The 15,419-nt window shown below is 41.4% G+C and overlaps 1 protein-coding gene across 2 annotated transcripts in view; it reads left to right on the forward strand.

Moving 5' to 3' along the window:
* The first annotated feature begins 3,360 nt into the window (after window positions 1-3,360).
* Window positions 3,361-15,419, forward strand: part of LOC108144691 (homeobox protein invected) — a 33,715-nt gene continuing 21,656 nt past the window's right edge. For both annotated transcript variants that reach the window (XM_017269762.2, XM_017269763.2), the window contains exon 1: window positions 3,361-4,922. In XM_017269762.2, coding sequence (XP_017125251.1) covers window positions 3,605-4,922 — 1,318 coding nt within the window. In that variant the 5' untranslated portion in view covers window positions 3,361-3,604. The remainder of the gene's footprint in view (window positions 4,923-15,419) is intronic.

The raw sequence follows: 15,419 nt of genomic DNA on the forward strand, positions 1-15,419 counted from the left end.
AAGCAACAGAGACAAACACAAACCGGGACAAAAAAGAGGCGAGTGCAATCCAATAGTGTTGCCCCCATTTTGCAGCGATTATTTGGAAAGCGCCAGATCTGGTGGTGAAATAGCTGAGTAGGCAACACTGCAGTCCTATAAGATTGACAATGAGAGCGGTGGAGCTAACGAGGGCCATCGATCCTGTTAGCGGGCGAGAAAGAGAGCACCAATCCGAGCTCTGTTCTGTTTCTGTTCTTCTGATGTTGCTCGTTTGTAAGCTACATACATTTTTGCGCTTCGGCCGACAGCAGCGGCAGGGCCTCAGAGATCAGGCTTCAACTCAGAGTCCCCATTCTTATTCCCCAGCTCCGCGCACTTAGCTACTGCTAGTTGGAACAGGACTGGATTCAAGGACTCAAATGTGTAAATTCGAATACTTTATTTGCTGGCTTAACAGTGATCTTAAGTTGGGTGTGTAGCTCTAAACGGTAGTGTCTTAGTAGCTTAGAATAAATTATTTATTGAATCACCATATTTTTAGGAGTCCAACACGCTTAAAAGCTCTAAATGCTTAATTTAAATCAATTTCTATAAATTTAATTCGTTTTTTTAAATGCTCTTTAAATTAATCCTAGCCGCCCCAACCTCCTGATTTTTGAATCCGCACCTTTTTGAAGCCTGAATCTCACTCTCTGTCTGCCTGACTGAGCAGCTTCATTGCTGCTGCTGCGCTTTGTTTAAATAAAAGCCTCTTTAAGTTTATCTATTGCCGCGCATCTAAATTGTGTGCCCAGTGGGGAGCTGTTAGGGGGCGGGAGGGGGAGGAGTTGCCTCGGCTTACTCAATGCGATTATGCTATTTGTTGTTGCTGTAGCCTTTGTTGGTGCTAAAGTTGATGCTGTGGCGGAAAAGAGAGGGCGATAGAGAGGTCTTGTAATGTTTTGCCGGCGCGCTTTGCTCTTTTGTCGTTGTCGTTGTGTTGTCGTTGTTACTTATTGCTTGCGTTGTAGGCTTCATGTTTTGATTGTATTTATTTTAGTTTGAGTAACTTTACTGCGCTGCTTTTTGTTGCTGTTTTTTTCTTGCTTTCGTTTGCCGTCCATTTCTGATGAAGATTTTCTGCGCGATTAACTAGCGAGATCGCCTTACGCTCCGCGGCGTCTTTTATGTGAAAAGCGTTTCGTGCGCGGCTTTAATCATGTCTCCTCTTTGCCTGGAATCTGCGGGAAATGACTGGGGTTAAGGGAAGGGGTAGAGAGAATCAGTACGCTTTTCAGACATTTTGAGCAATTGTGTTTAATTTTATTCATAATTCGTGGTCTTGGGTTTCTACAGTCGAACTTCTGTAACTCAAACAGCCGTCTAACACATCAAAGGTTGAAACAACGATAGTTTACAAATAGTAATGGTTATATCTGAACACAATTGTCATGGTATTTTTATGCAGATATTAAGTTAAATCTTGACTATAAATTACAGAATTATGTTCATAATTTTCAAACAGGTATAACAATTATTATGAGCCATCTTCCTATTAAAAATGAAGCTAGAGAAGCTGGACTGTTCTGCTCACTATTCTACTCTTTTCCTTACCCCTCGCTGTGTATAATTGTTTCTTTTGTCGAGGGCTGAAAATTAAGCTTCATTAATTCGTTGGTCGGGGGTTATACTATCGTTGTGTCGGCATCTGGCACTCGCTGCTTTGTAATGCTGCAACAAAGTTATTAAACTGGCTTGGATTGGTTTGCATTTCGGGGCGTGGTTCCAACGATCCGATCCGAAGCGATAATAAAGCGTGGACAGCCCGAAAACCTCCATGATCCGGGGCTTTATGGGTTCAACAGCAGCGATAAAAAGATCGCTGGAATTTCGATATTTTATGACCAATCTGTCGGCGATAACGGGGAAAGGTGCAACTTTGATAGTCGATTACAGATATGAAATATGATCCATTAACCACTCTCAACATGGTCACTACTAAAGAGGTCCGCTGCAGATAATGCAAATTAATGCAGCCCTCCCTAGTTTTCTTTCTGTTGACTACAACTTTGTTTTCCTGATTTAATTTAAAGAGTGATCAGCATTCCCTACATAACCTAACATCAAGCGAGGCAAACCCGTTTCCACCCCACACATGCCGCATAAAAAATGTCACAAATACTTGAAAGGAAAGCTAAATACAGATTTATGAGCACAAAGCACTGCAACAATGCAATATGTTGGCCAATTAGACAAGCCCAAAACATACGCATGACAGGCGGTTGGTCAGGGGCGGGGTATGAGGTCTTAAACTGGGTCAAACATGCAGTGTAGTTTCTGTGGTATATAAATTACAAACAAAACAAAAGTTCATTATTAAAAATGTGTTCCTTTTAAGTCTAGAGATCTAAGAAACACGTTCTTGGAGATTAGTCCTCTCTTTTTCAATAAATTATTGATTGTCTTGACATCAGTTAACACCATAATCATTTTTAATAACATTAGATAGTTCATTAGATAGATCAATTAATCTTTGTTTAAGCACATTTGGTGGATATTTATTTTGAAAGCGTAAATATAGTACTGACCACACGTACGCCCTTTTAATGGTTTTTGATCTACGCCCCTGTTTGACAATTTACAATTGTATTGGTATTCATTTACGCAGAACTATCATCGATGTTGTCCGATGCGATATGTGTGAAGGCAAAACGACAACAAACAATAAAACGGCGACAAAAAAGCATCAAAAGCAATTATGAAATCACGGCAGATGTTGGGGCAACAAAAATTGTGGTGGTGATTTATAAAGCGCAGCTAACAACAACAATGACATCAAAAAGCGCAAACATTTTCGTTGAATCGAGACAGAACAAAAACGAAGGAGATGGGGAAGCTGTGGCATGTGTTGTACATAAACACATACAGAGTCTGGAGTGCCAGTGACCATATGTGTGTGTGTGGGTATATAAAGCAGGACGGAGGATGCCAGCAAAAAGGACTGCAGATGCCAGACCGCAAAGAAGAGTGAACGGGAGAGGGTAAGAGGCAGAGGAAGAGGGCAGCCTACATAGAGTGAGATTTACGACTTAAATGCTGCAGCGCATAATCAAAACGACAAGGCGCAGATGGAAATGGAGTGGAGTTCTTATCCCTATTTTCTTTTTTTTTCGTTTGGGGCGACGACGCACTTAATTAACAAATATACAAACACTTAACATAACCTCAACTGACAGCGTGCGAGCGAGACAACACTAGGGCACGCCCCACAGCCGCTGATTGGATGTTCGAAAAAGCCAGAGCGAGATGGCCAGTGTGAGGGAGAGAGCGTGTGAGAGAGTTCTCTTTGCGGCGGCTCTCAGCTGCTGCCGTCTCGCTTTGCTTTCAGTTCGCGAGAGAATCACTTGGTCGGCGGTTCGTAACAGCGCACGTTACGTTTTTAACGGGCGAGCGGATTAACGGTCGGTATCGATAAGCTTATCACTTGAAGTAATTGCCAATCGAAGTCGAAAGCGCCGTTTATTTGCCTATCGAAGTGATAACTTTAGTGGTTAATGTATTTATTGGTTTCGGGCTGCCTGAAATGCCGTCGGCTTTTGGCCCCTGTGAACTTTCAAGCTAAAGACTTTAGCCCCTAAAACTAATGTCCACCTTGGCCAGCAGCCGACCGCCCCCGCTCAAGTTGATTTTACCCTCCTTGGAGGAGGCCGACGACCAGGAGGAGGAGGCGCGGAGGAGACCGGAAAGAGGTGGCCAGGAAGTAAGTGAAATGCATCCGGATTGCTTGCCCTTGCCGCTGGCCCAGCCGGGGAATTCCCCGCAAGTGCGGGAAGAGGAGGAGGAGGCGGAGGGGCAGACGGAGTGCGAGGAGCAGCTGAACATTGAGGATGAGGAGGAGGCGATGGATGAGGAGCAGGATCTGGACCTGGAGGACCCCGCCAGCTGTTGCAGTGAGACGAGTGTTTTGAGCGTCGGCCAGGAGCAATCCCAGGCTGCCCAGGCGGCTCTATCCGCTCAGGCTCAAGCGCGACAGCGGCTTTTGATTAGCCAAATCTACAGACCGTCGGCTTTCAGTAGCACCACAACTGTTTTGCCGCCCAGTGAAGGACCACCCCTCTCGCCCGAGGAACTGCTGCAGCTGCCGCCCTCCACTGGGTCCTCCTTCCAGGAGGAGTTCCTGCGGAAATCCCAGCTCTACGCTGAGGAGCTGATGAAGCAGCAGATGCATCTGATGGCCGCCGCCAGGGTGAATGCTCTGACGGCCGCTGCGGCGGGAAAACAGCTGCAAATGGCCATGGCGGCAGCGGCGGCGGCCACAGTGCCCAGTGGTCAGGATGCACTGGCTCAGCTGACGGCCACGGCCCTGGGACTGGGACCAGGCGGAGCGGTACACCCCCACCAGCAGCTGCTCCTGCAACGCGATCAAGTCCATCAGCACCATCATCACATGCAGAACCACCTCAACAACAATGAAAATCTGCACGAGAGAGCCCTCAAATTCAGTATAGACAACATCCTAAAGGCCGACTTTGGATCCAGATTGCCCAAAATTGCTGGCTTAAGTGGCAATATGGGAGGTGGAAGTGTGAGTGGCGGCAGTACTGGTAATAGTAAAAGTACCGCAACTACCAACGGCAGCAGATCTCCCCTCAAGGCGCCTAAAAAATCAGGAAAACCCCTGAACCTGGCTCAAACTAATGCCGCCGCCAATTCGAGTCTGAGCTTTTCCAGCTCACTGGCGAATATTTGCAGCAATAGCAATGATTCCAATAGCACTGCTACCAGCAGCAGCACCACCAACACCTCGGTGGCGCCAGTGGATCTGGTCAAATCGCCACCACCAACAGGAGGAGTGGTAGCCTCGGCGGGAACAGGAGGTAAATCCGGTGAGGACTCGGGCACGCCCATTGTCTGGCCAGCGTGGGTCTACTGCACCCGCTACAGCGATCGCCCCAGCTCAGGTGAGTCCTTGTTTTACATATTCCTGTTAAGTAAAGCTTTTTATAACATAATGAACAAGTTACAATCAATTTGATTTTAAATAAAATTCAGCCAAAGTTATATAACTTCTGTGATGTCAAGAAAATAACATGCATTATTTGAGTAAATTAAAAAAGGATCAGTTGGCTACTGCTAAACTTTTTTAATCATCATAAAGGTGTAACTTTGATAAATAAAATGATCAAAAGAAAGAGGTTTATTTATTTAATAATAATTTATTATGGCTAAGCTGAGAAGACGTTATCACAAAAAAATTTAGATTTAGTTGGTATGAAAATCGCTGACAAAATCCGTCGGCTTAAGTGTATTCCAAAAATAAGATTTAATCTGGGCTTAGTATAAATGTGTTAAAGAACAAATTTGTGGATCCCCACAGTGAATGACTTATCTTATTTAAATGTTGTAATCTTTGAAATGGTTATCAATTTATTTTTGTTGTAACTGAAGATACATTTTCAAGGCAAGCAACGATTGCTAATAACTGACTAGACCTATTGCCGATTTTAGTGGCCATTTCTTGCAGTGCCAGTGCACCACTCACTCACTCTTTCTCCAAACTCAAACACACACTCGAGGAGACGAGTTGTTGAGTGGTGGCTCATAAAGCGGTTGTGCAAACAAGCGACAGACACCACATAGCCGGCAAACGGAGCCAAACCACAGCAACCCACAGCTCATTAGTTTGCCAACCACCGAAATAGTTGGTGAGAGCGAAAAGGAGGCGAAACACTCACCCCGAAGTGAAGTGTCTGCTCGAGTGGTTTTCATGTCCTTATGGCTTATGTAACATAACTTAAGCTCATTATGCCCTCACCCCCGAAACTCCACTGCATGCGTTTTTGTGTGTGAACCGACCGAAGCCCACCAACCCAACCCATCGAAAGCAACCCTAAAACAACCTCCCAGCAATCATGGCACTCTCATGAATTTAGTTTATGCCACCGCAGGGAATTCGTAATCGTTTGCCTAATAATTTCATGGGTTTGATGGGGGGGATTGGCTGGGTGGGTGTACTCCATATGCTGGGGAGTTCATTTATGGGGTGGCTTATTGCTGTTTGAACAAGCAATTCGGATTCCTTAATAGTTTTTGGCTAATCCACTGGAATCTCTGGTAAATCCATGGATCATGTGGTTCAAGTAGTAAATTGTAACTAATTCCAAGCACTAGTTTGTTGTAATTTTGATTGGTGGTTTACCTTTATTAGCTTTTAAAGGAAGTCAATTATTTATAACGAGTTTCCAAAGGTCTAACCGACTAGTTGAATCATTGCAAAAGCAATAACTGAATTTTATTACAGCCTCAAAATATTAAAGCACTATTTTATAACGTTTAAGACCTCACTAGAATGGATTGTAGTTTACAATTGAATTATTCGAACATTATTTCATTACTAAATTCGCAATAAGTATTCATGTAACAATTGCAATGACAGTGACTTTGTCTTTAACGAGTCAAGTTTAATTGCTTTATTAAGTATCATTTAAAGTAATTTCTAAGATTGACTGGCTTAAACACTTAAGCACTAACGACAGTTTTAGCCAATTATCCACACGTTTTGTACAGAAAAACAAACCGACTGAAGTAAACTGCATAGAAATATATAGGTTTGTAACACATTTTTCAACAATCAAATGTATTTCAAGCTCTAACAAACGTTCCCAAGTCTAATGAAATAATAGTTTGGTAAAAACTTTCCTAATACCCAATTTTACGCAACTTAAAAGCTTGCCCCAAATAAACTCGAATACGTGTAATTCCTTGGCAATTTACTCATTACGCTGATGGATGTCGAACCCATAATTATTTAGAGAGGGTCGGTAGGGAAGGGAATCTCGCAACTGAATCCCCAAAAACGAATACCGAGTTCCGAGTGCATAAATCTACGCTTTTGGGTGGGTTTTGTCGCGCTCGCTAATTAACCTGAAACGATTTTTTTTTTTTGAGTCCCCTCCACTCGTGCTGTCTCCGTTGCTCTGTAGTCGCCTGTCTCACTCTCGCTCCGGGGTTTAAGGTGTGTTTATTGTTGTGGCTTTTTCATTTTCTCAGTTTCATTTTTTTAGGTTTTTTTCCAAGCTCTTTTTTGTATAAATTTAGCGTGACTAAAACGAGATCTCGATCGCACTGCGGTTCCATAATTTGAATGAATGTTGTAGGCGATGGCGACGTTGTCGTTGTTATCGTTGTGCCTCCGATTCGGAAACGTTTTCGGAGTGGCTATATGAAGTTGGCTTATATGTATCTGCAGCTGGTATGGCAAACAATGATTTAGCGTGAGATTTGCCGCAGCCAGCTACAAAATCGGCGTATTAAAATGCCAGCACAGAATAAAAGTCATAAATTTGTTGCTTTTGAAAAATTACTGCGGCTGGGGAAAATATTAAAAGTTTTTTATAATCCCCAACAAAGGTGTTAATTTGACAAATTAATGCAACATATTCCGTGTGCGCGTAGGCGATTAAAACAGTTGCCAAAAACGTACATTCGACAACAAATTAGTTAATTGCATTTATCGGCCATTTGCGGTTCCCATGAAATATGGCAAACATATGGGAAGCCGTCTATTTTGTGCACCATTTTCAATGCAGATTAATTGCTTTATAATAAAACCACGAGCAGCATTTGATAATCGATACAAGATAGCGTTTAATCTTAAAAATTGCCAGGCCATATTTTATGAATTTTATAGGGACAAGAGAGGGAGTGGTAAATATTCAATTCACTGTCTGTATCTAGCAATTATGGTTGCTAAATTGTATGCGAAGTGGGGTAATTCCATTAGATGATGTGAGGGAATGGTAAGTTACCTATTTATTAAGGAAAGAGAATTCAGGGAGTATTACTTAAGTATGAGAATTCGGATGTGGTTAGTTGATTTTTAGTCAAAAGCAAAAAACAATTGGATGCACTGAAACCATTTATTAACTTACAGCTCAGAATAACCACACCTTTTTACTATTCCTTACATTATTTTTAAAGGTCTACTGGATGTAGTACATAAAAAGTATCCCTTTCTTATTTTGCTGTATTATTAAGGGCAACGTAAATAAAATAATTGCAGCCAGACAGTAAAGTCATATTAAATGGTAAATAAATAGTGTTAGGTATAAAAAAATAGCAACATTATAACTCACCCTCAAAAGTAAATTATAAGACCTTAATGCCTGCTTCTTAGGCTTTCAAAAATATTAAAAGATCATTCATATGTTGATTGATTGAATAATTGTATGTTTAGCTCCCCCATATATTTTCCCTGACCTGGCTAATTCGCAACTTTATATGCCCTTAAACCAAAAAGAGATAAAAAAATGTGTTCAAACCAAACACTCACCGCTATTTTTTTTTTAAGAATACCTCTCCTGAACTTTGCCAGCCGGTGGAAAGCAATTTTCGCATTTGTCCGGCACTTTGAGCTCATTTAACCAGTAGCTGAGACAGCGACAAGCGGGAAAATAGGAACGGGAGGGAAAGGGGCCAGCGGGAAAACGGGAGCGACAGCGATCGCCACTGAACCATTAAGTAATTTTCAATTTGCGCAGAAGACGCGGCCCGAACAGCTAGAGAAACAGAAACAGAAACAACAACAATGACAACATAAACAAACGAATTTCAATTACACCGACCTGCAATTACCCCCCTCGAAGTCCTCCGAGTTTCTCATCTCTGTGCTCTTGCCGTTTGGAAAATTGCTGGAAAAGTTTCTTTGCCTTCGCTGCCTTTGCATGTTCTAAATGGAATATTTACTAAGGAAATTGCTCTAAACAAATGAAAAGAAGCGGTAAAAGAAACGTTTGAGTGCAGCTTTTTGATAAGTGCAAAGTTATGAACGATTTTTTTAAACAATTTAATAGGTGATAGTAAAAATAGTTATTTTTTTATTTACCTAAATAAATAAGTGAAACTTAAAAAACGCCTTTGGTGGTGATTGTCAGCCTTGTTCCCGTTATCAATTTAAATGCCGTCCGCGGGTGCACTAAAGTGATTTCGAAAAAATAAATAAAAAAAAAAATTATTGCAAATATACTATCAATTCAATTAACTTGTAATGGAGCGATTTAACTTCCACCCATAAACCTACACTTTACTCCTTATATCGTTTAATTTATGCAATTGGGCCAATTTCAGCCCGAATTAGGGAGAGCTTATAGCTTATTGGCAACCATCAAAGAACTCAATCAATGATAGGAACACGAAAAGTTTCTTAGCCAAAACGATTTTACGGTTTAAGTGCGCAATTTGCGTTGGAAACGCAACAAAAACACCAAGAACAACATTGTTTATGACCCAAATGCATTCATAAATATGCGAGGCTGTCACGTCATATGATAATCACGATATCCAGGGCCTCAAGAGAACTTGGGTAACTTGCGTCCGCTTTTCCCACTCACCCACTTCCTTTGGCCGCCAAATTGAGCCATTGAGGAAAATACTTACCGGCCGTTTTCCTGGCAAACACTTTAAGAAAGTTCTATCCATGCGAGTGGTTAGATAGGTAAAAACTATTAAATGAGTGCACTTAAAGCGTTCGCTCTATCACTTTATGGTGCTACGATAGAGTGGTTTTTGTGGGTCAAAAGAAAACATAACTCAGGAGGAAATTACGCGGCAAAAAATCATTTTGGATTTTAGTATAACATGTTGTATTATAGTTTTAAATAACTTATTGTAAAATGAATATATATATAAAACAGACGAAGTTGATGGAACCGCAAGCTAATTTTAATAGATTAGAACCGGACTAGAAAGTGATTGTAGAAATTCGTAGATACCTAAAGAGCCGAAAATCTGACGTCTTATTTATGGTTAATTTCTGTCTTTAAATAATAAAGGAACTAATTTAATGTTAGGATATGACTTTTTCCTTCAGTGTAGGATGGCTGTTTGGTTGAAATGGCAATGGCAATCAGCCGCCGCGATTTATGAAGTGACAAAAATTAATTTCAACTGTTAACTTATCGCACAACCAACAAGCAACACACAACAACAATAACAAGAACAACAACGGACAACGGCAGCAACTGTAACAGCAACAACAACAACTAGTAGCGCCTTTTAAGGCTTTGGCAACTGCAACTGCCGCAACTGGAAAAAGCAGCCATGCGCCTTGGTAATAAAACTGTCAGACCCGCAGCCCCAAACGCCCCCTTGCCCCTTTTTTGTATTTTTTTTTTTTTTAAGCCCGCCGCACGATAACAGCGAAAAATGTCGTTTAAACTGTGACTGGTCTGCTGACCGCATTTGGTTAATGTGAACTGAAACTGCTGCTGCGGACAGTTGCATTTTCTGCTCAACAGTTAATATGGCCTGAAATTGGGCATTGGCCAGGCATTTTGTAATTGTTTCTGTATACCCTAACCTAGAGCGAAAAAAAGAGGTAGATTAGGCATGGCCACTTATTGCGGTAGAGTCTTCAATGGGTACAAATATAAATAGATATATATCTTACTTTAAACATGTAAAATTGGGATATTATTATAAAATAATTAGAAATAATTAAAAGGCTTATTTAAAAACTTCAGTGCTAACGCCTTTTCTCTAGTCTCCAATTATTTCGTTTATGATTATAAAATGATTATCACAAAAAATACACAGTTAGAGTATTATATCTCCGTCATTCGATTACCACATATCCCAATTTCCTCAGGTTCGCCCAATTTCACACTCAATCGACTTGCGACCTGCTTATCTATCATTTGACTTGAGCTCCATCGAACAGCAACAACAAGCAACGAAAAGACTAAAGAAGAAATATTAAAAATTCAGAAATTTCAATTTCGTATGTAACAGAAACCTCAAGATCACAAAAATCAAGACTCAACAACGAGCTTAGGCCCAAAAAGACCACCCAAGCTCTGGCCGAGAAGCAAAGGCGAAAACACAAAAAAAAAAACCGAAGTCGAAACCGAAAAAATGTTGAATTGAAATGAAATGAAAGACAAGTTTCCGCATTTGGGTTTGGGATTTCATATTGTATAACTTGGGCATGGCATATAAAAATCATTTTTATAACTTCATTTGTGTTAATTTGAAAACGAGGCAACAGCGCGTCGTGGGGTGTGGAGATATTTACAGCTGTCAAAATATTTTCTACAAGCAAATGACTTCATTCATCAGGCAAATAATATTTCAAGAGTCGTGGGAGGTTCCGTAATGGGGCTGGGTCTCCTTTTTGGCATTGGGGCATTCGGGCAGAGGCAGTCAATCAGTCAATCACTCGCACATATGCATCTGGCAAAACAAACAAAACAAACAAATAATCCCCATAAGCCTCAATTATTATGACTGCAGACTGTGCTGGTACCTAAAATATAAAAATATGCACCAGCAATGATATTTCGAACCGAGAACTCTGGGCTTCTATCGCAATCTAATTAAGCTTGACGGCTGACACACACACACGAATTGTTGCCTTTACTTAATCGTTTATTTATTGCTCACACTCAGCCTCAACTTTGGTGTTCTGTCACTAATAATGAGCTTATAAGCCCAACCGATTCAGGTTGTGGTCATGTCTACCTACTCGATATACGATTTGAATATTTCAATAGATCGCCGATCTGATCGAGTCGCATTTGCGGTCGGCCACCAGCCTTAATTGAACTCATTTTTCAGTTCGGTAGCTGACACTATTTTCAGGTTGCGATCTGTTGTTTGAACTTATCATTTAATTGATTGGAAAGTTTTTAAAGAGCAATAAAGATTGGCAGTAAAGTTTTGTTTTTTATTGTGAAAAATTGGGGAGTGACTTGATAAGAGGTAGAAATGTCATTAAAGCCCTATGCTTCCCAACAGATTATAACCATAAAAGGCGAAGGCAATACCTGCTGATAGGGTAATAATATAATTCGATAATGGCCTTTGCTTAAACCCTTTAAACAACATGCTTAAACATCATCTAAAGCTTAAGCAATTAGGAGTACAAGTAAAACCTCCTCTTAACCCAAACAGTGCCAACCCGCTGGCCACTCTGGTGTTAATTGAAGCACATAACTCGCACCCAAGCTGAGTTTATGCCTCCGATGATCATCTGTGATCGGAGCCAAGGGCTTTTTATGTGGGGAAATTTTGGTGACTTCCTTTGACAGCCCCCCAGATCTCTGGTGGCCGGGAAGATGTTGATGTGGATGTCATACAGCTTGACATGTCTGCAGGGATCGCTTTGATTATTTTATGTCAGTCAGTCACGACAGATATCCAAGTTTGAAGAATCGAAGTGCGTGTGTGTGGTCAGCCGCATTTGTCAAGTTTAATTGGGAAGCGAGTTGGGTTCCCTTGGTTTCACTTTTTCCCCAACCGAAACAAAAAAAAAAAAAACTGACTGAAAAAAACCAAAAGAGATACTTTGCATGCCCAGCGAGCCGCTGATGCTTCCCTTTATTTCAGACATATGTTTGGCGTCGGCGTCTTGGACGTCGTCTTATTGTTTGTTTATTACTTGTTTCGCTTTAATTACTTGTTCGTGATGACGACGATGCTGAGCTGATGGAGATAGAGATGGGGATGGGGATGGGGCCCGCAGAGAAATCGGATAGTCACACTTATTGGAATTACTGCTTCATTATCATCTCTAAAGAGTTTTGGCCAACTTTGGAGTGTTAGTGGGAAAACAAAGGGCAGCATACGTACTACGTACCGAAAACTGGTTCAGCAATGTGGCCAAGTGGAGTGGAGGAGCCGGAGCCCCAGCCATCAGCCGTCGAGTGTTGGGTAAATAATCAATTTCGTTAGTTACTCTGCGGATAATTGAGAGATTCTAGCATCGTTCCAGGAAGCCTTAGCAGCAGACCACAAAAGGCGCCAGAGGGGAAAAGATAAAGCAGGGAAGGTAATGTCAACTGGGGATCAGCTATTGTCTAACTTTTGATCTATATACGGAGGAAGCTCCCTCAGCTGCACAACTGAGTCACAACGAAAGGATCGAGTGAGTGGTTAGGGGCCCCGTTACCTCCCCCCCGTCTTTAGCCAACATCCAAGTTGTTGTTCAGCGAGCCAAGTTCTCGGACCACCCAAGTTGACAGCGAACACGAACAACGCTTAAGCTTGTCCTGTACTCGCAGGCCAACAGAAAGATACTCTGGAGATGGAGATGGAGTTGGAGTTGGAGCCTCAGAGACTCAGAGCCTCAGATGAAGCTTCAGATGGAGCCAGCGAGGCTGCTGCTGCCTCACATTTTGGCCAGGGGACCGAAGACGTCGTTCCAGTGCATACAAATAAATTTTATTAAGCAGTTAGAAACAAGCCTTAATGAAATGCACCACGGGCAGACAGTCCGATGTCTGATGGCCTGAGAGATGGGTGCGTGAGAATGTGATAAACGAATCGAAATGCCAAGAGGAAGTGGAAGGAACCAATTAACGGATGTACTGCAAATTACAGCAGTTTTAATTTTCAGGTTTTTGAAGGTTAAATGTAATTTAATTTAAGGCTTTAGTCATTTAAAATAAATTAAAGGACGTGCATATATGTACACTGTTTTTTATTTAAGAAAAAGCTTTTACTATTTAGTTTTGTTAATTATTACAGCTTATTTAAGACAAACCATTTAAAACAAATATTTCTATGAATGACTAATTTTAATGGTCAAAACCATACATACATCATTTTATATCTTCACCCATCTCTAACTGCTTTGATTCTAAGCAACGATGCTTGCCTACAAAGATGATCTTTTCGCAGATCTGTTCGTCGGAGATTGAGGAGCAGATCCGATCAGGTTAACCAGTAGCCGCGATCAGTTGGACACAGTGGAGCTACTCAATTTGCCGGCCTTGCCAATGGCTGATATGTACGCTGGGTACCCCATTTACCGATTCTCGACTCCCGGCTCGTGATCGTCGCGATCTTCGATCTTCGAACAGCCTCCACTCATCATCAGTTGAATGCGATCGCCGATCGCCGATCGTCGATTGCCGTTGGCCTGTTGCCGGTTTCATTGCGATTTATGTGCGTAATAATTGTGACAATCACAACAAATGCGAATCCGACTTCGGAGTCGCTGACAATCGATGATAATGACGATGCTGATGATCGCAGGAGGCAGCTTTATGATCAGTTTTGTCATCATTACTGCCCTGGTGGGCAATGCGAGTTCATCTCGGGTAATTAAATTGCATTTCTCGATGAATTTATGCGCCATTGGAGGGAAAGCTTGGCGGAATTTGTCGTGGTGAAATAAATTTAGCTAAAGTAGGCTTATAGGTAAACTGATAAATCAGGTAAATGAGGAATGGTTAACGGAAAATAAAGAAAAACTATATTCAGATGTTTAACATTGTTTATTGAATACTTTCAGTTGATATGACGCATTTAGCTTAAAGATTAACTAGACTTCATAAGAATTTCGTATCGTATTAGATATAAACAAATATAGTTTATTGCCAAAACTCCAAGATAAATTCTGTTAACACTGGTTGATATCGTGTTATGAACCGATCCATTAGCGACAAATTATAGCACTCCGCTCGGCTTCACTCAAACTCAAAGATAGTGGAAACTCAATTGCCCGAGATCGAGATCGCTTAAACTGTTTCAATTGCTTCGGGGCTCACTCGCACATAGCCACCGATTTTGTTTTATTTTTGGTTTTTCTACGTTACGTCTAAAAAAAAAAAAAATGTGTAAAAATAAAAGAAACAGTGTCAATAAGATTGATGGCTTGAAGCTTTAGCCAGTGCCAGCTGACGAGTGTCGACCCGAGTACCCGAGTATCTGTGTATCTGGGCATCCGTGTGCGACTGTGCGCCACTTAAGTTCGGTGTCAGTCAGCTAGCGGGGTCTTGAAGAGCCGACTTTTCGGAGGGGGGGAAGGCGGAGGGATGGATGGATGGATCGCACGATGATGTGGGGACCACACACATTGCAAATGTTGATTGCCGACTTGACTGACACTTTTTGATAAGTTGATTAAAACGTATTTCTGTCTCAGATACATATTCTGCCGCTTTCGAGTGCATTGACATTGAGCCGCCGCTCTGATTGAGAGTGAATAAGGGAATGAATGGGCTGTGGAATTCGTAATCTGTGTGAGTCATTACTGATCTCGGTCAATTACGATCGGTGGCTACAATCTTGGCCACTCTTGGCCAAATCCCACATTTCCCAGAACCAACAACTTCTTGAGGAGGCAATTAACGTGCTAGCGATTAAAATCGCCCGGCAAACGCGCCTCAAAATTACTTAATTAGAAACACAAATGGGTTAAACTCGAATTCATCTCGATTTGTTGCTCTTTTACGTTATACGTTTACTCTAAGAATTTGTTGTTTAATTGTCTGCGGGTCGAGGGCCTTCAACATCGATTAATTGTCCAATAACAAAGTAACAACTATTTCGTTACCATTTTGATGCCATACTGATCGGGCAACGATTTAATTGCCATTTTAAAGGTTAAATTATTTTGTAGCTTATGCCCACATTTGGTCTTGATTAATTGCAATTGACTCTATGCCAAAATTGGC

This window comes from Drosophila elegans, unplaced genomic scaffold (assembly GCF_018152505.1).
Source record: "Drosophila elegans isolate 14027-0461.03 unplaced genomic scaffold, ASM1815250v1 contig_183, whole genome shotgun sequence".
Taxonomy (NCBI): domain Eukaryota; kingdom Metazoa; phylum Arthropoda; class Insecta; order Diptera; family Drosophilidae; genus Drosophila; species Drosophila elegans.